We start from the raw sequence: 27,122 nt of genomic DNA on the forward strand, positions 1-27,122 counted from the left end.
GAGAGGTGTCGGGAACCCACGCAGGCAAAGTCTCAGGGCTAACACGAGATGCAGGCAATACAAAGTCTCCTGGAGTCCAAGGCGCTTTCTGTGTCCAAGCAGCACCCAGGACCTGCCTGTCCTCAGCCTGAGACGGGCAGGGGATGGGGGGAGGGGAGGTGGGAGGGGAAGTGTTATTGGGGTTGCTTTATTCCAGCCTCTTTGGTGGCTTTGCCTGTCAACCTGCCCTAACTCGGGGGTAGGGGGGAGGTGGGGGAGTAGTGGGGGGGAGGGTTGGAGGTCTTCAGAATTCAGCCCTCAGCCTGGGAGTCACGGCCTGACAGCACCTCTCTGTCGGGCACCGCCCGTTTTTTATAGCACTGTATTGATTTGCAAAGACAATAAATCTAAGGAAGGGACACGGTGCCCTATAATGAGGTTGTAGTATATACATTTCCCTTCGGTGATTTCAACGCCAGCAAGATGCATAGCTTGTTAGGCAGCCCCCAACGGCCCCCCTCTGGCGCCCGGATTTGCTGAAAGGGGCCTTTTCCATTCCGGGCTTGCTGGCTGCCTCCTGCCTCGGTGCCCGCTGAGCCCCTTTCTCCTTTGCCTGTGAGAGGACCACAGCCCCTTTCCTGCTCAGGAGACCCAGAGCAGCCAGGGCTGGGTCCGCTTCCCCCTCTCCGCCAGTTGTTCTACAAATGCCTTCCTTCTCATGATAATATTCAAACCCCAGTCTGACCCATTAAGACAACTAAGAAAAAAAATTACGGCATTCCCTGTGTGTAGAAAAAGCAATGGCCAGTTTTTTTTAATTGAGGTAAAATAAGCTTTTGAAAACTAATACCAGCAGAACACATATTAAATTCTACACTAATCCTGACATCAACCCCCTTAAAAAATAACAACAGCCAAAAGCGGTTTGGCTCTGAGAGGTCCTAGGTTCGATTCCTGTCAAAGGCATGTACCTTGGTTCCAGGCACATCTCTGGTGGGGGGTATGCAGGAGGCAGCTGGTCAATGATTCTCTCTCATCAATGTTTCTAGCTCTCTATCCCTCTCCGTTCCTCTCTGTAAGAAATCAATAAAATATACCGGTATATATATTTAAAAATAACAAACAAAACAAAACAAAACAAAAAACACGCCCAGGCACACACACACACACCACCACCACCACCAAAACTCTCAACCTAGATCTTCCTTCCTGGTCAAACTCAAAGCATTGGAGGCAGGAAAGGAGCCAGCATTTGAAAGAGGGAAGTGTTGCTCTGGAATTGATATGGGTGTGTGTGGGCGGGGGGGGAAGGGACTTTAATAGCGGAAGGGTTTGGTTGGGTCTGGGTTGTCCCCACACAGCAATGGAGCAAAGGCTCAAGAATGGAAGCTGATCGTTAGGCGCCGGTTGGCTTCCTCTCTCTCTCACCGCGGTTTCACCAGAAAGCCTCTGCCCCCCGGCCGCGTTAGCCCTGCTGTCCACCCGCAGAACAGCGGGGCCGGGGGTCGGGATGGGGATGGGGCCTGGAGTGAGGCCTCGGGCTCCAGGCTGAGCCCACTGCACCGGGGACACGCCCTCCGCCGCGTCAGACCCGGCCTTTCTCTCCCAAATTGGGGGGGGAGGGGAGGAAGAGAGAGAAGAGAAGAGAAGAGAAGAGAAGAGAAGAGAAGAGAAGAGAAGAGAAGAGAAGAGAAGAGAAGAGAAGAGAAGAGAAGAGAAGAGAAGAGAAGAGAAGAGAAGAGAAGAGAAGAGAAGAGAAGAGAATGAAAGGCGAGGCGCCCCTCCTAGCACAGAAGTCCGTGGTTTTGATAACTCCCACGGCACGTTCGCGTGCACACACACACTTTGCACACGGAGCCGGGGGACGTGTCTGCGCCCCTCCGGGCGGCACCTGGCCCGAAAGGACGGACACGCGGGGACAGGACAGGCGGACCCGCGCCTCTCCCAGCTGCGTCCTTAACTCCCCAAATGCCCCCGCTCTGACTTTGCCTGCTCCCCGCGGGTTTGTTCCAGGAGCCAGGGCGGGGACGCGGCGAGGACAGTGGGAGGCCGGTGGGAAACGGGTGTTCTGTGTTCCGTTAACTCCCGCCCAGAGGCTCTCCTCGCCAGGCGGAGCGGCGGGACAGAGCGCCGATGTTTACATGTGTGTGTCCGCCCCAGGCCCCGGCTCCGCTCCCGGGTCCGCGGATTACCCGGAGAATTTAAGTTATTTAAGCTGAACGAGGCCAACACGACGGCCCCCCTCCCATTCCCACCCCCACCCCCAGCCCCGCAAGGCTGTGGGAAGTCCGGGTCGCCGCCGAGTCTGCGAGGGCAGAGGCCCCGCGCCAGCCAGGCCCGCGCCGGGGCCCTCACTCTCCCGCCGCGCCCCGCACAGCCCGCCCCGCCGGCCCGGAGGCCGAAGCCCGTCTTCCCAGGGTCCCCAGGGGAACGGGAGCCCGGGGAGAGGGGGGAGAGGCACCCCGAGGGCAGTACGGACCCTGGCGGCGTGGACGCCATCCTGTGCGCAAGGTCCCGGCACCCGCTTAGCGCGTCTCTGGCTGGGCTGCGCCTCCCGTCCCCCCCACCCCCCGGCCGTCAGGCCGCCCGATGTTGGAGACCCCCAGTCCGCCCAGTCCGCCCAGTCCCGGGACCAGGCCCTGGGGCGACCGCGAGAATGGGGCTGGCCCGTGGCGCCGCTCTCCTCTCCCCTGAGCGTTTCCCAACGCCCTTTGGGAACTCTGAGCGCCAGGGAGACCCGTCTCTGCCCCGTGGACGCGGCCAGAACCCCCTCCTGTCGGGGTGCACGGTGCGCCGCTCCCGGGAGCTCGGGCTGTAGGTCCCGAACACATGTCCCCTCGCGACAGCGCGCACCTCCTCTCGCCCCATTAGCTGGGGGGTGGCTCCCCTCTCCCCAAAGGGTGCCAGCTCGGCGGGGGCGCAGCGGCCCGGGCGCCCTCCCCCTCCCCGCCCCGCCCCGGCGCGGACAGGAAGCGGGCGGTGACGTGGGGCGGCGCTGAGTGGCTGCGGCCGCGGGGTCGGCGCCGCCGGCACATTAAGGCGCGGGGCGGCGGGCTCCCCGGCGCAGTGTCCTGGGGGCCGGCTGCGCGGCGATCCCGCTCCCCGCTGTCCGCCCTCGCTGGGCTCCCTGCCGCTGGGCCCCTCGGCTGTCCCCCGCGGGGAGAGGAGGAAGGACGCGGAGGGGGTGCTGCGGGACCCCGGGCTGTGCGCAGCGGGTCCCCGTCCCCAGCGGCCAGGGCGCAGCCTGCGGTCCTGCCGCGCGCTGGTGCCTGCGCGAGTCCATCCCCGTCCCCGGCTGCTCCGGAGGCGCCTGTGCCTGCGAGCCCATCCCCGTCCCCGGCTGCTCCGGAGGCGCCTGTGCCTGCGAGCCCATCCCCGTCCCCAGCTGCTCCGGAGGGGCCGGTGCCTGCGAGCCCAGCCCCGTCCCCGGCTGCTCCGGAGGCGCCTGTGCCTGCGAGCCCATCCCCGTCCCCGGCTGCTCCGGAGGAGCCTGTGCCTGCGAGCCCATCCCCGTCCCCGGCTGCTCCGGAGGCGCCTGTGCCTGCGAGCCCATCCCCGTCCCCAGCTGCTCCGGAGGGGCCGGTGCCTGCGAGCCCAGCCCCGTCCCCGGCTGCTCCGGAGGCGCCTGTGCCTGCGAGCCCAGCCCCGTCCCCGGCTGCTCCGGAGGCGCCGCGGCTCCAGCGCTCCGCGGCGGGGAGCGGGGAGGCCAGAGCGGCGCTCTCGGGGGTCGGGACGCGCTCCCCCGGAATCCCCGGCCGCGCGGTGTGGTTGCGCTCGGACACCCTGCGCCGCGTTTGGGTCTCTGTCTCCCTCGGGTAAACTGGACAGCGCGTCGGCCAGCCCTGTCCCTGGGCAGGAGCGCGTCCCGGGGGCCATGGAGTTCACGGCGTCGCCCAAGCCCCAGCTCTCCTCCCGGGCCAACGCCTTCTCCATCGCGGCGCTCATGTCCAGCGGCGGCCCCAAGGAGAAGGAGGCGGCGGAGAACACCATCAAACCGCTGGGTGAGTGCTGCCTGGCTGCCCCGGCCGCGGGGGGCAGAGGCGGGAGCTGCCCCTGTGCCCGGGCCGCGGGGGGCTCCGGAGGGCTGGTAGCCGCCTGTCCGGGCTCACTCGCGCGGCAGCCTCTGACTCTCTGGCCATGGCCGTAGTCGGGGCTGGGAGATTTTTTTCCTTTAAGGCCCAGAGATTTTTTTATTTGGGAGCTTCCGATTCTTAAATACAAGTGGTTTCCTATCTCGTTCAAGCGGTAGGCGCTCCCCATCTTTGCCTAGAATCCCAGGAGGGGTGGGTGTGAGTGCATAGCTCTGCTGGGATAAGGACATAGAAGGATATACAATAATAAAACCCGTTTTTTAAAGACGCAACAGGATTGACGATGCGGGTAACACCTGTTTGTGCAGTTGAACCCAAGGAGACTGCAGGAGACTTCACAAGAAACTGGTTTAATTTTGTTTTAGACTAAATCATCGGGGTCAGTTCTTTTAAAACCGCAGTCCAGGGCTGTAGGGGAAGCCGGTTCTACCCGCGCGAGCCGATTTCTTCTCAGAAGTTCTGGACCTACCCATAAGACATAATTTTCTAAGTGCCCTCCTTTCAGGAGAGGTTGGCAAAAAACGTTAGCCAGTAACCATTTCCCAAATTCCTCAACTTTTAGCGATAGTGTTTATGTAACAACCTTTACCATTTATAGAAGACTCTAGGCTGGAGGAAAGGGATTACGGTCCCCTTAGCACAAGCGAATTAAGTGGTTTCACTGTCCCTTCACAATGGAGAAAGGAGCATTCTCATTGTCACTTCTGGGGGCCCCAGGAAATAATCATTGAAACAGTGAAAAACATCTGATAGAAAAACAGGGTAGTATTCCTTTTTAACTCTCCCAATTTTTTCCTTCCTCCCTCCGCCGACCCCCATTTTCCCCAACAACTTAACATCTCACATCCAAAACAACAACAATATATGAAAGATAAAGCCCTGGAGATGGAAAACAAGGGGCCTGGGCAGAAAAAAAAAAGAGAGAGAGAGAACGAAAACCCCTGTAGCCACTCAGAACCAAGGACCAAGAAACCCGGAAGGGCTCCAGAAAACATAACGGTCAAAAAGTCTCTCCTCCATGAAGCCAGCTTGTTTCCCAGGCTGCTGTCTGTCTGTCCTTCTGGGAGGAATCTTAACCTGAAACAGTCTTTTCCTGCTGGCTCTCGCTTTTCCCTGGCTTTCCCCACCCACCCTCCCATCTAAACCCAAACCTGCCAACAGAATGGAAACAAGCAAACAACCCCAGGGCGGGCAGGGGGAAATATTAACCACCAATTCCAAAGGTGTGGTTGTGGGACGTGCCTAGAGTACCCACTCCTGTTTGGGGGCTCCCGGATCCTTTCTATCTGCCCCCCCTCACAGTTTGGTAGCCAGCGGGAAAAGACCATTTCAGATTAAAATTCCTCCCAGAAACACAGACAGTGCCACTGCCCTTTCACCATTGCCTCCGTGACTATTTATTTTCCTGAGAAAAAACACCCAATCTACATTCTAAACCACATGTGTCAAACACAAGGCCCGCGGGCCAAATCCGTCCCCCCAGGCCTTGCAATGTGGCCCGCACCGCTCTGTCATCACTGCACTCCGCTGCGTTTCCATCACAATGACAGTTTATGACTGTTCAGTAAACTATTCGGCCCGCGATTTAGGCTGGATTTTAGATTCTGGCCCCTTCTCTGATTGAGTTCGACACCCCTATAAACGATGGAGCCCTCACCACATACCCGTCTGTGGCTAAGCATCCCCTGGAGGAGCCAGGAGTCATCCTGGCCCCTTTTAGCGGTCAGTGCCATTGGTGACTGTAAGCCGTGGACTCCGGGCCAGAGAAAGATGGGGTTCCGTTAAGAGAGAACATGGTGTGAAACCTTACTGAGCTGTTGAAGCCAGGGCGGAGGCCAGAGTGGCTCCTGCCTGCCCGTTTAAACCCTGTAAGTCTGTTTAGCAGCACAGCCCCAGACTTTCCCTTAGGAAAACTTTTCTTTGAGACATAATTGACGTTGGACATTGTGCGAAAGCATTTCCGTGTCATTTTCTTCTTCCTCTGCTTCCCCCACTTCCCAGCCCTGACGCGCTGGTGAGTCCGAGGCTCCTGGATTGCATTTCTCAATGGTCAGGAAATGAGAAAATTCCCAAGGCTCCTTCCTCATTCCCTGGGAAGACCTTCTGCAAGTGAGCTTCTGAACAAATTCTCAGAGGACAAGATTTCCCCCAGAGCATGGGTCTCTTGTTTTCCGTTTGAAAATATAGGGATAAGATAAATAATTGGACCGTTTTTAATTGAAAACCTTCCTAGGAGCTGGATTGTTATTGTAAAAGAAGGAAAGGTAAATATGCTCTATTCGCTAAGTCAAGGAGAAATACAGACAACAAAATGCTTTCTATGAGGTATCTATGATGTGCATGCCTACAGTTAGAACTGGTTCCAGTTCCTGGGGGGCACTTAGAATAGAGCTGTTTGGAGGTCAGTTTCACATCACAGATTCAAGTAGTTTCTTTTTTAAGGGCTGCAAGATAATTGGGATAATTACAAAAGTCCCCCTGTACTCCATCAAAGTGACTGGTGGAGTCCCGGGCCCTTATCAACCGTGGGGGGAGATGTTTGGTTCCTGGGAGTGGTATTCTGGCTGCCTCCTGGTGGATGGCAAAGCCTCGTTCCTACTTTGACATGCCTGCTATCCTGGGGTTCGGAGTGGCTTCCCCAATTCTAGCGCCTTTTTGTCCAGAAATGGCCCAGAGCGCGCACTCCTGTGATTTAACAAACCCAATGCCGGTCTTTCATAAGATCTTGGGGCTCTAATCTAACCTCCTAAGGCCTATGAAGTGAGAGGCGGGCAGGGAAGTGAAATGGCCTCATTTTTAATTTTTAACCGCCTCTCCGCTCGCTCCCCTGTTTCCTTTTTCTGTGGGGAGGGGGCTCCCAGAGGAGGGAAGTTCCCTCAGCCAGAGGAAGGGCCCAGCCCTTCACGCCCTGGCTCTCCCTGCACAGAAGTCTCTCTCTGTTGTCAAAGGGGCAGCGCTGGCACCAGCTCCCACAGGCCCTGTCATCTAGGACTTGGGAGGGATGCACACAGGAATCCTTGCTTTTTACGCATCATGATCACCGCCTTCCTGGCCCTCACACGTCTGTTCTCTAGTGCGGGCTTCAGTCGTGGTAACAAGCCCTGCCTCCGGAACGCACTCGCACTGGTCATTTGGTTCCGTAAGCCACGGGCGCCCGCTCCTGGGAAGCACAGGCTTGATTTATAGACCGGTGGGTTCTTAGCAGCTACCTTCCTGGAGTTTCTGAGCCTCGCTTTTTCAAGGTCAAATCTGGCCCCCTTCAGTTGTGTGGCTCTCCGTCCTGTCCTGCATGTTCACTCCCAGCATTACCAGCATTAGCCGCCCCGGTCCCCTCTCTTGCAGAACAATTTGTGGAGAAGTCATCCTGTGCCCAGCCTCTGGGCGAGCTCACCAGCCTGGATGCCCACGGGGAGTTCGGTGGCAGCGGAGGAGGCGGCAGCAGCCCAGCTTCCTCCTCGCTGTGCACCGAGCCCCTGATTCCCACCACCCCCATCATCCCCAGCGAGGAAATGGCTAAAATCGCCTGCAGCCTGGAGACCAAGGAGCTCTGGGACAAATTCCACGAGCTGGGCACAGAGATGATCATCACCAAGTCTGGCAGGTAGGGGGGGGGAGGCCTTGGCGGGCGAGGAGTGGTGGGGGGTGCTCCCTGGGTGGTTTGGGGGGCGTTTCCGGGGAGTTGGGTGAATCCCTGTGGGTTCTGAGCCCAGGGAGAGCTGCTTCTCTGGGGAGGGCTTCTTCCCGCAGACTTACTGTGGAAAGTGCTGCTCAGAGAATTCCCAGGCGTTTGCTTTCTCAAGATCTGGCCGTGGGAAACCACACCTCGGTCTTGATGATAAGGGCACAGGGACCAGGAATGTCTGCCCCTCACCCTGCAGCTGGGAGGGTTTGGGGGTGCAGGCTCCGCACCTGGAGGGAAGGAGGAACCGGAGTCCAGGGTGGGGGTGGGGGGCGGCTGACTGCTGCAAGGGAGGCAGGGAGCTTCCTTTTTAGGGGCTTAATCTGCAGAAGCCCCTGTCCCCACTAAAGGAGATATAGAGCCTGGGCGGTAGAGAGAGATTTGTAAGGGTGGCACTCTGCAGGTGGGGCGCTGGCTCCCAGGCCTTTGAGCGCTGCTGGGCGGGAAGCCAGGCCCTGGAGCTTGGTGGCCCTGGGCTCCAGCTCCCAGACTCTGGGAAGTATAGCCAAGGTCCCCAAGCCCACACTGAGAAGCCTCTCCACTCCCTCTCTGTGGCAGGAGGAGTTTCCTCCCAGTAGTCCAGGGAGGTGCAGGGCTGGGTCACTCCAGAGACCCAGGGTCAGAGCCCAGTGGGCTTGCTGAAAAGCTAGGCTTTTCCCATAATCACAGACGCTGGGAATCCAAAACGAAACGAAACACAACTTTCCCCAGCCCTGAGACTCTTGTAAAACTATCCAGCACGTGGGTCTCCAAATTCACATCTCTGGCTTTTCTGGAAACAGAAAGGGTTTGGGGGCCTCTGAGAGTGGTGGGGGCAGGGGTGGGGGGAGACGGACAGACGGACAGGGATGTGTGTGAGTCCCACCCTTCCTTTTCCCTCCCCTCCCTTCCCTCTAACTCAGCGGCTCTTCAGACTGAGCTCAGGCTGGCCCTCTCTGTCTCCCCGTGTCAGGAGGATGTTTCCCACCATCCGGGTGTCCTTTTCCGGCGTGGATCCCGAGGCCAAGTACATCGTCCTCATGGACATCGTCCCTGTGGACAACAAGAGGTACCGCTATGCCTACCACCGCTCCTCCTGGCTGGTGGCTGGCAAGGCCGACCCACCGCTGCCTGCCAGGTTTGTGCCTCCAGACTTTTGCCTGCGGAGAAATGTGCCTGTGAACCCGCTAGCAGAACGCCCCCTGCCCTGGCGGTTTGGGTTTTAAGTCTGTTTTTAAAGCTCTGGGCGACACTCCGGGATCGACTATACCAGCTAGTGTCTGAGAAAGGCAGGGCGGGTGCCTTTCCCTCTTAATTCCTGTCTGAGTTGCCTCACAGGGCGGTGGCAATATTCGTTAGAAATCCGGACCCGTTTCACATGCCGCTCATCATTTCTAGTTGGCTGCTTAGCAGGAGCAGGAAGTGGCTGCCCTAAAATCCTGTTTTTAAAAAGTGCATTTTGGTAAAGTGGTTGCTTCTAGTAAATACTTGTTAGCAATGTAGCTGTATCTGCACATAATAAATATCGTTCTGGTAAAATGTGGTTTATATTGTCCAGAAAGGGTTCAGAGATTTTAAGTTGAAAATTTAAGTGGATAAATGTAATTCAACATCAGGTTAGCTTTTTTTTTAACATGAAAAAAATATTATTCAATTGGGATATTATGGATCACACGTGTTTATTTTTGTGCTATTCATTGGTAATAACGTTTTCCCAGTAGAACCCGGTTTAAAAAAAATCACACAGGTAAACCTTTATTATTGCTGCTTTGCCTCGGGGAGCTGGGCAGGGGGGTTAGACCTCCTGTTCATATATTTGCTCCTGTGAACAATGAACAGTTCTAGCGCCAGGCTGCGTAGCGATAGTCTTAGTACAAAGACTACCGGCTGTCGGGGTGCTAAAGCCGAGGCGCACAGCTTTCTAGTTGTTTTAGGGCTGATGTATGGCATTGACTGAAAGTTCCTATCAGAGCTGAGACTTTATTTGGATGGGAAGATTCAGGAACGTGGAAGGTCCAGCTGGTTCTTTGTATGCGTGTAGGCTGGAGTCTTAGTCAAGGCACAGAGCCCACACAGACCATTTCCACTTGCGGCTAACACGGAACCTTAGCTCATTTGGCAGCTCTGCCATCACTGAGCCCACAGGGCGCTGGGCTCCCGAGAGGAGAGGGGAGGAGAGGAGAGGGAAGGGGAGACCAGGATGGACATCCCCAGCCCTTCCAGGTCAGCACGTTAGAAACACATTAAATGACTAAAGACATTTAAAAAAAGTGTTACTCATTTTTAAAACAGTTTACAATAGATATTCAAATGAATAGAATTAGTATTCTCCACTATTTACTACTACTAATTAGCGGGCTCACATTACTTTTAAAGGAGAGAGATTTTAGCAGATTCCTAACCATTTTTACAGATGAATCTTTTTTTTTGTTTTGTTTGTTTTTCTTCAAAGTCTTTCCTCTGAGAAGTTAATCACTCTGACTTAGCATTCGCTTTCTTCCTATCTGAAGGGAAGGGGAGCGGGCAGGCCAGCAGGACCTTGGGGCTAGGACATGCGTTGTTTATGTTACGAATCTGCTCTGGCTGGGGAAGGAAAGCATGTGCCAGTACACTATCTGAGCTGAAGCATGTGTAAGCTATCGCTGGAATTTTAAGACCCAGGGACCTGGAGAGCAGAGGGCTTCCTGTATGTTTTCCCATTCGTCTTAGTTCAGCCTCTTTGTATTGGTATCAGGTAGAAACATCTAGTGTAGAAATATTCAGGAGGATAGAAATAGGATAGGATAGAACTCCTCTAGGCAATTTAAGCAACTGTTCTTTATGATTTAAAAAAGAAATGGTGCTGTATTTTTTAGCTGCATACGGAAAAGGAGGGGAACTTGGGAGGGTGATCTGTTCTGTACCGATGGTGGAAATTCCTTGTGGTTCTAGTTCTTGGACATGTTTTATTTCAGACTGAACTTCATCCGTCAGTTGTTCCTAATCAGTGCTTGATAATGCCATTTGACCATCATCATGGCAAGGCTTTACAGGCAATCTAAAGCAGTGCCCAATTTCTCATAGAATGCTTCCTTTTCTTTAGAGTAATTGGTGTTTAGGTGTGTGAAGCTTTATTGATGTGACTACATTTGGTGAATTGATACTTAAAGGGAGAACATTTCAGCAGCTTCTGGGACCTGACATGTTCTGGAGCTGTCTTTTTGGCAGGGAGGGTGGGTGGTGGGGCTGATGAGTAAAACAACCACATTTTAAAGGTATAGCTTTGGACGGGTGACACATGAAAAGCCGTGATGGTTGTGTCATCAAAGAATTCTTCAATTGATCGGCAGTTTTGAGCACTTCTCCTAAAAAGAGCACTCCAACAAGCAGGCAGGCAAGCAGACACCTAGAGAAAGCCTCCCCGGGTCTTGTCTGGGTCCAGGAAGCATCCTTATTCTGGAGGCTTTCTTTCAGCATGTGCACCGATGCATCTTTTCTCCATCTCCTTCCGTGACAGACCACAGCACCCACTTCTTGTTCTCCACGTGGAAAGGTTTTGTGACCTTTTCCCAGGCCTTCGCCCCAAACGTAATGTTTATGTTTAGTTATAGTTACACTCTCCTATAGAAAATCGATCTACAATAACCTGTTACCGCCAGGAAGGAACTTGTGCTGTTAAATTGAGCACATCTCCTTCCCCTCTCATTGGTTCTGTGATCTCCCCCAACTTCAGAAAAGCTTATGCCAAGTGGTTGGGATTGACAAAGAGCTGTGCTTAGTGGGATCCTCAGAGATCGAACAAATGCTGGCCATTTAACTGCGAAAGATGGCTTTGCACGGCGCAGCTGATCAATAGATGATAAATGCTTGATAGATACATTTTTTTTTTTACTTAGGCTTTTTGCAAATGAATACACTGAATAATTTGAAGCTTTCTCAGCTTGTTTTCACTCTCATCACTTAACAACGTTATGATGTGTGCACTGTTTAAAAAGTTCCCAGGTCCCTGTATTAAAGTTACTCTCTCCTGTATTTATAAAGAATATAAACTTTAAATTCAGTCATCTTCAATTTTAAATGATTGGAGTCTCTAAAATTCTTTTTTTTTTTTTTAATAAATTCTTTGTTTTCATTGATTTTTAGCAATGCTTATCCTGGGAACTTATTATGCAATTAATCTTAACCTTTCTTTTGAAAAATACCTATACCGTTAGATTTCATAATTTATAGAAGTAGCCTAGTAGCCTATTGGATAGATAGGAAAAACCCCATCTTTAAAAATGGTTTGTTCCACAGATGATAGAGAATTTATTAAGTGTTACCCCTTTTAGAGCATTGTACATGAAGAAACACATTTAGAGGTTTTAGAGTTCTTTTGGTATTGCTATATTATTAAACTTGACATTAAACAGGGTAAATAAAATTCACCATTTGCGTTCCTTTAGAATCAGAATATTTTATAACCCACAGAGAGCATTTTTTTTTTAAATGCCTCCATGGAATCTCATAATTTTCTCAGGCTGTATGTGCACCCAGACTCCCCTTTCACTGGCGAGCAGCTACTCAAACAGATGGTGTCTTTTGAAAAGGTGAAGCTCACCAACAATGAACTGGATCAGCATGGCCACGTAAGTACAGCACCTGGGACTGGGTGGAATGGAGAAGTCACAAAACTTCCTCCCTCTGACCTCCCCCTGGCCCTCTGCCCCTCCCACCTTCTCGCTGTAAACTCTCAGTGAGATCCTCCAAGTATTCATCCTGTCAGGAGGCCATTGTTATGCAAGGGGGCCAGCCTTCAGCATGTGGATTTCCCAAGACATGAGCAACTGCTTTGTGCCTTTGCCCATGAAACAAAGAGAGAGAATGCATGTTGCAGGCTACTACAGTCCCTTCTTGGGTTAAACATCTGTCAGTGGTATGTCAGATAATGCAGCATAAAAGGAATGGGGATTGCCCAAAGCATGTTTTATTGGGCACACTCACCTGAGATACAATAGAACCACAAGGTTTATGTCCAGATAAGTTTGAAACCTATTCACCTGCTTCAGCTGCTGAGCAGCGCCACCAGCAGAGCTGTGCATGAACCCGGTTACTCTGACTGGGTCGGGAGAAACAAGGCCCCCTGGGGCAAATGGATGTTGGCAACGCCAGAAGCAATTTATTTGGTTTCAGGTCCAGGCCAACCATTTGAAATGATGTCGAAAGAAGTTTGGGAAAGGGCTTTTTACTCACTCTATATCCCCTGTATAGAGTCTTATGAATATTAAAGAACAGGTAGTCTTGCAGTTAAAAACAAAGCAGTTTGATGATTTGGGGTTAACAAAGGAGTTCATCAAAATGTGGAAAAGAAGAAACTGGAATGCTGAGCCCTTAGCAATAGTTAATAGAACAAACACCACTGACACAGGCCTCTTGGCACGTCTGGTAAGATTTCTTTTTAAGGAACCATCTGTGATGTGATTCCATGCTCTTAAATAACAAGCATTTCCTATCTGCTGTGTGATTTACCAGGGTTACATCCTCTAATCCCCACCTCACCCTATGAGGTTAATTCTGGCTTTGTATTTGAGATGAGGCGTGAAGAGGTGAGATCACTGACACCAAGATTAAAGAGCTATTGATAGAAAGTGGCCGATTCACTGTTTTCACCCAGGTCTGTCCAATACCACATCCTCGCTAATGACAATCTGTCCGCCTAGCATATATCATTTCTTACTTTGGAAAATGTAGGCATATATCCTTGGATCTAACCAGACTAACAAACGAGAAATATTTTAAAGACTTGATTTAAAACAAACGTATTCTCCACATGACTTTCCCCCACCGCTTTAGAAAAGATCTTTGGAAAGATACTTGACCTGGATTCTCTGCAGTTGATTTGATGAAACGTGCTTGACAAGGATGACTCTGCAGTATCCTAAGAAAATGACTTGCTTCAGGAATGGAACAGAGCAGATCCTACTCTTAAAAAAAAACGGAATGTGAAGCTGTAGACTTGATGGTTCTTTGTTTGCCCCAGTGCAGTTTGGGCGGTTGAGCAATGTGAACACCTGGCACTCAGTGCTCCCCATGTCTTCGTTGTAGATCATTTTGAACTCGATGCATAAGTACCAGCCCCGGGTGCACATCATTAAGAAGAAGGACCACACGGCCTCGCTGCTCAACCTGAAGTCGGAGGAGTTCCGGACGTTCATCTTCCCGGAGACCGTTTTCACGGCGGTCACTGCCTACCAGAACCAGCTGGTGAGTGTCCGCTCACAGTGCACTTCCGGAATGAGATGAGGGTGTAGGAAGTTCTTCCATTTCCGTGGGGAGGACAAGGATCCCAGTACTTGAATAGAAGGTCTCTTTGGAGAACGCTATTGGGTATCCGCCAGTGCCTCTGCCTGTGTTGAGTGAACCACGCTCAAGGTTATGAAGGTCTGTATTGCACCAGCTTTTCTAGGATCTGTGTACCCCCGGTTAGGTTGTTCACTGCTCACTCTCCGACCCAAGCCTGCCCCTCTCTGGCATCTCAAGTTTTCTTCTTGAGAAATTACCTGCTTCCTTTTCCTTTTCCTGATAGAACATCCTAAGGCACATAGCCATACACTCATTGCCCCATAAAATATAGACTTTTTTTTTTCTAAATTAGCATCCATATTCTAGCCGACTGCCCACACTACTGATGCTTTAGACACTTCTGAGGCATATTCAGCTGTAATTTAGGATGTGATCATTCTAATAGGATGATTTTAAATGTCTCTTTATATAATAAACTGTGGTAGGCAAGCTGTGTGTATTTAATTAACATCAAGATTTTAATTTGTAATATTTAGTTATCTATTGTCTACTCTGTGTTGTGCCTCACATTTAAAGTGTGTGCATTTTTAAAAAATCCATATGGGTTAGTTCAATTCAGTAAATATTTATTAAAGTCTTAGTAAGAACTGGGTGCTGTTAGGCACGTGCCCATATGTTTTCTTCTCTCACGGTGAGCATAACCTTGCAGACTGGGGGTAGTAGAGACAGTCTGTAGTGAGGAAGCCAAGGCTGAGGGAGGATGAGTAACTTCCTCAGCTGGGAAGGACCGGCTGGGTTTTCCTTGTGCTCTTTATGCTACAGGAGGAGGAATCACACCGTCAGGTTACTTGACAGATTGGGTGCTGTGCCCCCTCGCTAGGTCTTTGCATCTTGCTTTCATTTGAGTAGTTATGGGTCATCAGGTCTCTGGCTCTGCTCCTGTTTTGATGTTATATTTTGGATTCCGAGTGAATGACTGTTGGAGTGGGATGGTCCATCAGAGGAGACAGAGTGTTGGGTCTCTCTGGGAAAAGCAACAAGAGGAAGCTGAGCCCCAGCTGGTTTGGCTCAGTGGTAAGAGTCCAGGTCTGATTCCAGTCTAGGGTATGTGCCCGTGTTGTAGGCTCGATGCCCAGTAGGGGGTGTGTAGGAGACAGCCGATCAATGATTCTCTCTCATCATTGATATTTCTATCTGTCTCCCTCTCCCTTCCTTTCTGAAATCAATAAAAATATTAAAGAAAAAAAAAAGACCAAGCTGAAAGCCTAGATAGCCCTGTTCACATAAGGAAGTGGGAGCCCACAGCAGGGATGTGGGCCGATGGCTGGGAAGAGGTGTCACCGTAAGGTGTGAGCACCTGTAATTCCTATAGAGCTTTGAGGAGGTTCCGTGTCACCATATGGCTGCCGCTTTCCTTACCTGTGACTGGGGCTAACAACTGCCCAGACCATCTTAGGGAAGTCCCGGGAGCATCCAGTGAGAGATTGTGCATGACCATGCCTGGAAACCGTAAACCGCAGTCTGAGTGAGGTGTGTGGTTTTAAGGAAAGTCCGAAGAGGATCTGTCACCATTGGCATTTTAAATGTTAGCGGCATATTTTTTAATGAGATACACGAGTGCACAAATGTTACCACACTAATCATCTTAAGGTGTGAAAGTAAAGTTAAAGGAAGTTCCGCAGGAGAGCATCTTAGATTAGGCTTCACAAGTGAAGGGGCAATCCTGAGTAAATGCTCGCAGAACCTCTCAAAAACCAAGGTTCACGGGACTAGGAAGGGATGGTTTGCATAATTATAACAGCTAATACTTGGGTACTTGCTGTGTGTAAGGCACCATTGAAAGTGCATTGTTTTATTTAGTCTCCATGATGACTGTTAGTGACGGGAACAAAGGTATTTCAGTGTCACCTTCTCGGGAAAAGAGGCTCGGAGTTCAATAACTCCCCACGGTGACCTTCCCGCACTCCTCTCTGAATCCACGTGTTTAGGTGCAACAGTCAGTGGGCTAATCTCTTAGCGTTAGGCACCCACTGTCCTCTTGGCTTGTGGCTCTGACGGTCTCCGAGACATCCTTTTTAGAAGATTTCGCCTCTTTATGATCATTGTTTTCCCTTTTCAACAAGTGCTCACTGCTTACCTGCCAGGGTAATGAGATGGCAGTGATCGTAAACCAGCAGTCAGAATGGCCACTAGCACTGGCTGCACCTGGTAGCAGCCATATGTTTGTTAGAAAAGGTCAAATATGTAAAAGGTAAACAAATGGTAAAGTGAACTCACATACTCGACCCAGATTCAAAAATTAACATCTTGTTACTTTGTCTCCCTTTCCCCATTCTATCATTGTTTTAAGTATCCGTACTTCCTGTTCACTTAATCTTTTGATACGGAGTTGCACGCATCCTGATACTTTAGCTATAAATACTCCCACAAGTACATATTGATATGAGAGTATTATTTTTGTAACCGTAATATTTTTATCATAGTTTAAAAAATTAAGAATTATTCCTTAATATCATCCAACGTTCAGTTATTATTACAGCTTTCAGGATGGGTCAACAAATGTCTTTTATAACCCCCTTCCCCTCTCTGAACTAGAGAGAACCCAGCTGAAGTCCATGGTTTGGATTTATTACTTTTAATTTAGAAAAACCCCTCTACATTTTCCCCTCAATATCTCATTTAATTCTGACACCCCTGAAGAAGGCCCCTCTGAGCCCCATTCTGTAGATGGTAAGACAGGTTCCACGTAGTTAATACACCTGCCCAAGGCCACAAATCTGGATCTTTATTCTTCCTTTAAAAAAAAAAAAAAAAAAAATATATATATATATATATATATATATATATATATATATATTATTGATTTTTTACAGAGAGGACGAGAGAGGGATAGAGAGCTAGAAACATCGATCAGCTGCCTCTTGCACACCCCCCAACGGGGATGTACCCGCAACCAAGGTATATGCCCTTGACTGAAATGGAACCTGGGACCTTTCAGTCCTCAGGCAGATGCTCTATCCACTGAGCCAAACCGGTCTCAACTCATTCCTCCTTTTTGGTGGCAACATGCTGGATTGCAGGCCAAGGACATTACCATTGTCAGTGTCAAGGTTTGGAAACTGAGTTTGAAGATGTTGCCCAATGAAAACAGTCAGTTTATTTCTATGCATCTACCTTTACTGATTCCAAGCACAGATACCAAGTATATATTTGAAATTCAAGTAAATGGTCAAAGACTTGATTTTCAAGCCAGTTTGAGTAGGTTTATAAACCTCATAAAACCGATCAAAATTCATGTTTAATAAACACACATGGGGTGAATAAATCAATTTGAGGGTTCGTATTTTCTTTAGTCCTGTACAACTTTCTAAAGTTATCCTCGATTCTTTCTAGGCCTCCCACCTCTGCTTTTTCATTATTATGTCATGTGTGTGTACCGGCTTTCCTAAAATAAATATAGGGTGCCCCCAAAATAGATACACACACTTTGAACTTTGAATACTAGTAATTATATAGACAGTGTTTGTTAACATACATTTCATGTTCAAAATTGAGCTTTTAGCGGTTAAAGTGTCTATATTTTGGGGACACCCTGTATATAAGAGATATAATAAATATTTACCGAGGATAGTAGAAATATTAGAAGTTTTCAAGTGTACACACACCAAAAAAAGAAAAGAAAGAGAAGATGAAAATGTAAAAGTTCTCACTGAGGATCACCTTCATACATCTCCACCTTTAGCTAGGACTGTTATTTTTACATCTATTAAAAGCCAAAGCAGAGTTTTCCAATTTGCGAAAAAGCATCTCATTTATTATGGCTGGTAGTTTTATTTAGAAGTAATGAAAAATGGGACTTTTACAAATTATTATTATTTTTTGCCTCTGGTTTTGGCGAGGAAATGATCACATTTGTCTGCATTATTAGATAAAAGCTAAATACATTATACTTTCAACAAACTCTTTTATAATTTAAGATTTAAAGGTCACACATGGTTTCCAGAGCAGCAGACCACGGCCGTGGAGGTGAAGTGTAGGTCAGGCTTCACTTCTAAATGCCCGGGGACAGGTCCTTCCCTGATCACCGGAGAGAAATGGTCTCTGAGGGCCAGTTTCACCTCGCGCCTGGGAACCTCAGCGTATCCAGAGACCCATGATGTCACGTGGAGGGTCAGCCCTGGAAGGTCCCCTTCTCTTCGGTACAGCTGGTAGTCAAACTCTGCCCCCCATCATGCTTACAAACGGGGTGCTGAAGGAGGGAGTGTTTTGTTAGGACATGCATTGTGTTCTGTTACTAAGGTCAGATGTGGGAAAGTGCGTATGTGTTGACCTGAATCAGTTGGTGATTTGCATATACGTGCATGCACACTTACCTACAGGATTTCTTCAGCATAGTATGCTGTCCTTACCTGTTAATGCATTTTACTCACACCCAATGTAAGAGATTGCTGCTTTTTACATTTCTTTTCGAATTACAAGCCATACCTGTGGTTTGGCTAATCAAGACTCTACATCCTATGTTCACTGGTTGACTAGTGTTGACACGGATGACACTGTTCAGCGGTGTTACAGGCCTCAGGGGTTCTGTGTTAGGGACAAACACAATGATGTCCAACTGGACCACTGTAACCCAGGTCCCTTCTCTCATCAGTTCTCAAGTGCATGACTTCTCCAGTTGTCCCAAACTTCATACAGGGATGTAAAGCCACACCTTCAGAGATGAATGTTTATGTAGTGACTGGTTTTTATGTACATGTCCATGGAACAAAAACTGTGCCTGATCTTTAACAATGCATGATTACCTAGAACGTTAAAATTCTATCTAAAAATTATTTTATCTTAAGATAGGAAAATCCAGTAAAATGCTGCTGCTGCTGCTGCTGCTGCTGCTGCTGCTCTTCTTCTTCTTCTTCTTCTTCTTCTTCTTCTTCTTCTTCTTCTTCTCCTTCTTCTTCTTCTTCTTCAAACGGAAAAAGATCTCATTTGGTCTCTTAACTGGTAAAAAGATGAAAAATATTTCCGGCTGCTTTCTCTGGAAGCCAAGTTCAGCAAATGCTTCTGGCTGATGATTGCTGACAGCCCAGGAGCCGGGGAGCCGGGGGCTAGCACAGAGAGCACAGTGGCTGGTGAAGAACTGGAACCCACAGTCTCTGTGCTGCTCACAATACCATAAAGCTTGTCCAATAGGGGAGTGTGAGTCCAGGTCCCCCACAGTTTTCCACAGTTTTAGTATTAAGACCCCCTCCCCAACTTCCAAAAACAGCTGTGTTCTTTCCCTGGAGCTAGATAACCTGGGCCATAAAGGAAATAAATAGCTGGCTATGTCTCCAGCAACTTTTCCAATCAGTGCACTTGAGGTAAATCACTGCTGTGACCAACGGGGAAGTCGCGGAATGAGAACACCCTGTATTTTTCTCTAAGCTTTCTGTTGTTTGAAATTATATCAAATGTGAAGAAAAAAGTTACCACGGATACTCCTAGGGCTCATGAAAGAGGGATTTAAAGACTATTGGAAGTATAGCATTCCTATAATGAGAGAAAATCTCAAAGAAATCGGAAAACTGGTTGAAGCTAGTAATCCCCATTTTCTCATTAAAGCTAAGGCGGTAGGACATGGTGACAGGCTGTGGAACAACATTCCGTGTTGGGAGTATTTATTCTCCACGACAATGCTACAAGCATCACCCTTCCCCTTTGGAAATACAAAGACCAACAAATTCAGTGTTCAAAACGCTTTTCAGGGACAAAGCCGGTCCAAAGTCTTTCTTCAATTATTATAACAGATAGAGAATATGTCCTGTCCTTTTAGTTCGTCAATACTCAGACATAGCTTAATGTTTCACATTTTAGAGGGATGGTGTAAAAGAATTTTTTTCCAAGTCCTTGGCTTTTCTTTTCTTTTATTATGTATTAGTTTCAAGTGTACACATTATATACTTGACATAGCGTTCCCCTCGATATTTCCAGTACCCCATTGGCAGCGTATGTAGTTATCCTAATATTATTGACTATATTCCTTATGCCATACTTCCCTGTGACTTTTTTATAACTACCCATTTGTGTTTCTTAGTCGCTTCACCTCTTCCACCCAGTTCCCTAACTCCCTTCCCCTCTGCAACCATCAGTCTGTTCTTTATCTATGGGTCTATTTCCATATTGTTTGTTTATTTTGTTCTTTAAATTCTATCTGGAAGTGAAATCATGTTATTAGTATTTAGTTTTTCCAGCAGATATACGATAGTATCTGCCATAGTCTCCAGGAAATTCCATTCATTGGTAGATCCACTTACTTTGTGACTTTATCAATGAGCTTGTCGGAAGTCACTGAGCCTAGAGGCAGACTTCACTTCATCGCTCTGTCTCACAGTTTCAGTTTGAAGTTCCCCTCTGGGGTCGGCTCACATGGCAGTGGCTGCGATGCCACTCTCTTTACTGCATTGCTGTGGAAGCAGTGTTTCATGAACCATGAAGAGCTTTAGGAATAAAAAGTACTTTAACACAATTACCCTGTAGAAAGAGACAGCTCCTGTCTTTGAATTTAAAACCTTGGCGGTATTATATCATCTTAGAATATGCTCATTGCTTGGGCTTTAGAAGATGTTTATAAGTTGATTTCAAACAAATAAAAAAATGTTCTCCTTCGTCTTGGAAGGAAACCCTATTCTGAAACGGGCTGGGACTGTCACCCTTCGGGGTCCGCGGCTGAGTGAGAGAAGGGTCTCCCCAGACGCCTTGGTCACACCTGGAGCCGCCGCGGGCCTCCTGTGTGTTTCTCTGTCTGCATTCTCCACGTGGCTGCTCTGGCCCACTGGGAACAGGTTTCTCACTTATCTGGCTTATTTCCTCCCTGCTTCCCTTTCCATGAACTAAGCCGGAAAGGAAATCAGCCAGTTTGTGTGTGTGGCTGCTCTAGAGGGAATGTCATGGGCTGAAGGCATGGTCCAGGGCCGGACAGGGAAGTGCCTTCTGGAGTCAGGAGAAGGTGGGACTCGCTGCTCTAAGTGGGATAAGGAGCTTGTTTTCAGCTTGTACGCCGGTCACCTCACATAAGAAAACAAACGGGGGAAGAGGTTCACCAATGGACTTCTTTGCATACGTGCATAGCCCGTGGACAGATCAGACTGCAGAGAAGGCCTGGGGCGGGATGGGAGTGAGGTGGAGGGTGTTAATAGGGGTGGGGGAATGGGGCATCTATAATACTTTCAGCAATAAAGATACATTAAAAAAATAAGAAAAACGTGGCAGTCAATAAGTACCTAACATTTTTGAAAAGGAAAAAGAAAAGCCTTCCTCTGGTCATAAGAAAAGCAGTTCTCTGGGTGCTGGTGGCTTGAAGGGAACAATGGGTACACGAGTCTGAGAAAAAGGTGCTTTTGGCAAAGGAGCATGTCATACCACTTTGGTGGTGGGAACGCCTTCCCCAGGTGGAGACTGTGTGTGCTGTGTGTGTGTCTGAAGATTGCCGTGGGTCCTCGTATGATATATACGGATGAGCTGGGACACCCTTAAAGGGCCCTGATTCTTCTTTACACACCACACAACTGGGTCAGTGCCAGGTTCCTGCCCGCTCTGACCCTCAGCCACGGACCCCAAAGGATGGCAGTTCGAGCCTGTCTTCCAGAGTAGGGTTTCCTTTGGAAACTCCATTTTCAGGACGAAGGAGAACATTTTTATTTGTTTTAAATCAAGCATCTTTTAATCCATGTTTCCTTTCTTTTGTTCACTTATTTATTTATTTATTTTTTTTGCTTCAAACCTAACGTATTATTCTTTGGAGATGCAGTGCTTATGGTTTAATAGATCTTTTCACTTTAATATTAACCCTGTGGGAATTAGGGATAGCACAGCATAGACAACTAATACTTCAGACCATGATTCTTAGTAGCAAACACCCCCCTCCCCCAATGTAAGCATAGAAGCTATCAATAACATTGCATGGGTAATTTAGTAAGATGGAGAGGAGGTACTGGTGTACGTTTATATTCTAAAAGCTTTATAGCATCTATTTATGTCATGTATCTCAATATAGAATCAAACATGAAGCTATTATTGGCAATTTAATCTTTTTATCTACTACGGTATATACTAGCATATAAGTGTCCCTGGTATTAATAAATGATGTTTCCAAGTCAGCAGGAGGCAGTGTTCTTATTTCTGTTCCCCATTCCCCACCGGTGCTGGCCTTCCTGACAGCTGCCTTCTCCCTAGTGGAGCCCCGAGCTGAGGACGGCTGTCTGAATACTTCACCCAGTTCAGGAGAGGCCCGTCCCTAACAGTCTCCATCCTCTAACCTGCAGCCTGTCCCCAGATACCGCCTTCTCCCCAAGGCTTTCCCCACCATCCCCTCACAGCCATTTCCCCTGTGAACTCTCTAGCAATTTCCACCTTTCTCCCGATGCTGACAGACACTGGATGTGCTTATGGGGCCAGGGTAGGAAAGGAACAAACTTTTCTCTCTGCTTTTATTCTCTGGACCTCAGAAATGACCTCGTTGTGTCACCCCTTCTTCCCCTTCCAGATAACCAAGCTGAAAATAGACAGCAACCCCTTTGCCAAAGGATTTCGGGACTCCTCCAGGCTCACGGACATTGAGAGGTAATGAGAATTTCTGTTTACTTTCTTTGTCCAGATAAGATAAAGAGAAGAGCGAGTCTGCTCGGGCATACTCCTTTCAACGCCAGAGAGCCGTGACCTCCCTGGACACAACCTCCCCGTCTCTGTCCCCTTCCCCCAAGCCAGGAGTCTGTAGACACAGGAGTGCTTAGGCTGTGACAGCTGTGCAGCCACATCTGCTCGATGCTCTGCTTCTCCGTGAAGTGGATCCTGTGGTCGGGACATTTATTCGGCTGTACAAATAGGACGTTGTTATCAAAGTCTCGTCCCCTGGATGCCGTTAAGCTCCACTCCTCGAGTGGCATACACAGAGAAATGGAATCTTGATACCTCGGAACTGGGTATATATATTTGTGAACACCCCAGACACAAGAGTAGTATGGGATTTTGAAAAAAAGGGAGGTGTCCTTTAATTCAAGGCACACTTTTTACCCAGAGCTTAGACTGCTGCTGTTTCATAGGAGAGATGTCAGGTGTCACCTTTAAGACGACAGGTGACAATCATGTGCCTGGAACCCACCCCACTTTTAACGTAATTCAGATGGTTCACACAGTGAGACCATCTGTGTGATCAGTAATGATTACACTGAGATCCATGGTTTGCTCAGCAGGAATGTCGAAAGAATGTGTTTTCCAGAGAGAAGATATGTTTAACTTGATTGTTTATATATCTTACACATACTATGTAACTTTCTGTACTTATTCTTTGTGTGTGTGTGTGTGTGTGTGTGTGAACACTTGAGTTCTACTCTATTAACAAGTTGCAGTTATGCAACAGTGTCATCAACACTAATCGTCGTGTTATACATGAGATGGTCAGACCCTTCTCATCGCCTGGCCTGTGGTTGCTCTTTTATGTGGCCTGAAGTCTTGATTGACAGGTGGGGTACCCCTGTTTTATTTTATCTCCAACTCTTGGTGTGATTTTCCCACCAACTGCCGCACTTGGCCACACTGTTCATTACCCACCGCGTGGTCGCATCTTCTGATCTCAGCACTTCTTCCTAGCCTGTGTTGGCAACTCAGATTAAAGGATAATTCCATGTTTTAGCAACCCCTGTCCAACCCTTCCCTGGGCCTTTCACAGGCGGATCATAGAGGGGTGGTTTTAATTTGGGGGAGCAGATGTGGAGATTTTGTGGGGAGGCAATGAGGCCAGAAGGAGAGGCCAAGAGTGGGCAGTGGCCGTGGGATGTGAGTAGGAGAAAAAGATACATTAGTTGGAGAGTTTGAAGAGTGGCTGCGGGTGTGGAGATCGGAGAAAGAAGCTGGAGCTTGTGGCTGAAGATCCATTGCATAAACAGGAAAGGCAGTGGGGGACCCTCCGGTAGGTTGGGACATAAGTGGTACGAAGGCCTGGAGACCCACCTCGGTGATAGTGTGGTATCAGCAGGGTGGGGAACACGTGAGTCCGTGTACAAGGGCCACCAGGAGGCGTGACCTTATTAATCTATTTCTGGAGGGCCAGCGGCGCCGGCTCAGATTGGGATTCTGCAGGTGGCATTGCAATCAGGGAACCCTCCTCGGGGTTAGTCTGGGGTCAAGCAAGAAGGAAGGCGGTGGCTCAGTGGGGGCGCTAGTGATGTGTTTTCACGGCGTGCGCCATGCCTTCTGTCTCAGATCAAGGGTGAACATGGTGAACAGGGAGACGGAGTCCCAGCTCTGCCTCTGACTGGCTGAGGGGTCCTGGCGAAGTCACCTGACCTCTGAGTCTGTGGTTGTCATCTAGAAAACAGAGAAAATCACCCTGTGGCTTCACAGGTTCCTCAGGAGAGCCAAGGAAAGTGGCGTTTATGCAAGCAGCTTAGACGCGCAGCTTTCTTATTTCCTAGCGGAGCATGGTTTTTGTCCCAGCCAAGCCTTTTTCTTCTCATGGTCTTCTCAAACTCCTCCTGGAGTGAGCACGGCCCTTCGCTGCACACGTGTTCACGAGATGGGTGTGTCCAGACCACCTGCCCTGTAGACCGACAGACTGGCTGATGCCATGGTCGGCAAACTGCGGCATGAGAGCCACATGCAACTCTTTGGCCCTTTGAGTGTGGCTCTTCCACAAAATACCACGGCCTGGGCGAGTCTGTTTTGAAGAAGTGGCATGAGAAGAAGTTTACGTGTAAAAAATTTGGCTCTCAAAAGAAATTTCAATCATTGAGCTGTTGATATTGGGCTTTGCTGACGAATGGGTTTGCCGACCACCGGGCTGATGCATGCAGCACGTTTCCCGCTTCCTGAGCCAGCATCCCGGCTTCAGGGCGCTCACACGCACACGGTGAGTCTGGAGGCTGTGAGAGCGTTTGTGTGACTTAGCTGGAAACGTGCAAAGTGACCCAAGCTGTGTGAAACCGGCCAAGGTTTTGGATTTCATTTCCAAGTATTTTAAGTCTGAATGTTCCCTAAACAGCCTTTGGGGATGGGACAAATCAGATCAATTGATCTTTAGAGACCTAAAGGAATTAAATTAGTCTGGAGTCAGTTACTGCACTAAACCACCTGGTAATTGAATTGCTCCCTGTAACTGATTGAAAACAGCCCCATCTGCAACAGCTCAGGGACCTTTTCTTGAGGAGAGATCTGAGAGAAAAATGCCCTTTTTTATGACACGATGACAGAATTGGCACTTTTCTGACCTAATTGAATATGATGGTGTAAGTATGTGACCCCCGTGATTTCCAGTTTCCTGTCCCAGATTTACAGCTGCTGTGGGACACCCCACCAAAAGCGCCTGTGAGGGTGCTGGCCGGTTACCTGCAGGCTCATTGTTGTGAGCATTGTTGTGAGCATCCCTCCTCAACTTTTGGGGTGCCCTAAAACAGCGGCTGTCACCTTTGGGATCTCATGGACCATCAGTGGTCCATGGACCCCTGGCTGGCGACCACTGCTCTAAAGGGCAGTAGGATTTCTTGATCTTATTGGATGAGGTTCAGTTCAGATAGTGGATGTCTCACTTACTTCACGTGGCGCCTGACTCTTGGGGACACGTGGCGCCTCCTCTGTGAAAGGAAATTTGCCTTGTGCTCCAGAGTACGAAGTATTTTCATTAGACACTTTGCACATACACCTACAATGGACAGCTGAGAATCAAACTGAACGCTCAAAGAGATTTTTTAAAATAATGTAATCTTACTTCAGGGAAAGAAGTAGCTATCTGATGATCCCATAAAATAAGTAACCTATAGACAGTCTATTGGCATTTTATTTTTTTGTGGCGGGGGAGGGGGAAGGGACACTTCTGTATTAAGAATGGGTTTTTTTGTTTTTTGTTTTGGCAGGTGGGAGAGGACTTGCTTTTGAAAATAGAATTTTTTCATTAGAAATCTGCCCAGTGTAGTCTGTAAAAAGCTATTGATTCCTATATGTCTTTGGCATCCCGCCATTTTACTGAACTTAAAAATATTAGTTTCAGTAATTTTTCCTTTTAGCCTGTTGAGTTTTCCAGTTAGATTGCTATATCATTTATAAAAATGGTAATTTTATATTTTTGTTTCTAATAGTTATACTTTTTAAAATGTCTTTTTTGTTTTGTTTTATTGCACTGACTAAAATTTCCAGGACACCATTGAAAAGTAATGATAATAGCATTTTTTTTTCTTGTTTTCGACTTATATTAGCGGTTTCTTATAATATCTGATTTTTATTGGGCTGTCGGTTTCAGATGGGAATCTTTATATGGAGGTAATGCCCTGCTGTGCCTAAATTAAGAATTTTATGTTATCCTGAATGTAACTTGGAGTTATATTAAATGCTCTTTTAAAATTAATGAGATAATTTTAATTACTTTTGTACTTTTAAATAGCAGTGTAGTTAATTATCTTCATATCGTCTATGTTGAGCCATTCTTGTATTCCTGAAATAAATCCTGTCTGGGTTGTATCTCTTTTTCTTCTAGTGCATTTCTAGCTTTAATCTACTGATTTTATTTAGGACTTTTTATGTCACTCTTCATAACAGATTTGACTTTGTTTCTTCTTGCCTTCTCTGTTAGATTTTGGTGTCTGGTTTCTGCTAATCTGTTTAGATGAGCTGAAGTACATTTTCCTTCTTTTTATTGTCTGGACCAGTTTAAATAGCAAAGAGGTGGTCCTTTACCTGAAGATTTTGCAGTCTTGCTCATAAATTCATCTGGGCACAGTATTCTTTTGGCGAATACTTCTTTCCTTTTTTTAGTTTGTGCCACAGTTTGTCAAAGAGATACTTAACTTCTATCCCACTTGATGCTTTCTGTCTTAATTCTACTTTATCTAAATCTTATATTGCTATACTTAGAAAATGTTTGCTTTCTTCTACTTGCTTTTTAATTAAAAAAAAATTCTGTCACCACTTCCTTCTCTGTTGCATCATCCTATATCCTGATGTTTCTTTCATTAAGGAAAAGCACCTTTCTCTTGATCCCATTTGTCTCTTGAGGTACTGATGCTCCCGGCTATTGCTCCTTCTTACAGTAAAGCCCCTTGAAAAGAGTTGTGTGTGTTTTCTTCTCCAACCCCTCTCTTCCCTTCTCTTCTCCTGTGCCATTTAGACTTCCA

General features: G+C 48.2%; 1 protein-coding gene across 1 annotated transcript in view; it reads left to right on the forward strand.

Annotated features, from left to right (window-relative positions):
* Positions 1-3,628: 3,628 nt before the first annotated feature.
* Positions 3,629-27,122, forward strand: part of TBX20 (T-box transcription factor 20) — a 33,651-nt gene continuing 10,157 nt past the window's right edge. Inside the window, exons 1-6 of the mRNA XM_036429885.2 lie at positions 3,629-3,980; positions 7,413-7,671; positions 8,702-8,866; positions 12,227-12,335; positions 13,792-13,950; positions 22,508-22,584. Of these exons, the coding sequence (XP_036285778.1) occupies positions 3,854-3,980; positions 7,413-7,671; positions 8,702-8,866; positions 12,227-12,335; positions 13,792-13,950; positions 22,508-22,584 (896 nt within the window). The 5' untranslated portion in view covers positions 3,629-3,853. The remainder of the gene's footprint in view (positions 3,981-7,412; positions 7,672-8,701; positions 8,867-12,226; positions 12,336-13,791; positions 13,951-22,507; positions 22,585-27,122) is intronic.

This window comes from Pipistrellus kuhlii, unplaced genomic scaffold, assembly GCF_014108245.1.
Source record: "Pipistrellus kuhlii isolate mPipKuh1 unplaced genomic scaffold, mPipKuh1.p scaffold_m20_p_10, whole genome shotgun sequence".
NCBI lineage: Eukaryota > Metazoa > Chordata > Mammalia > Chiroptera > Vespertilionidae > Pipistrellus > Pipistrellus kuhlii.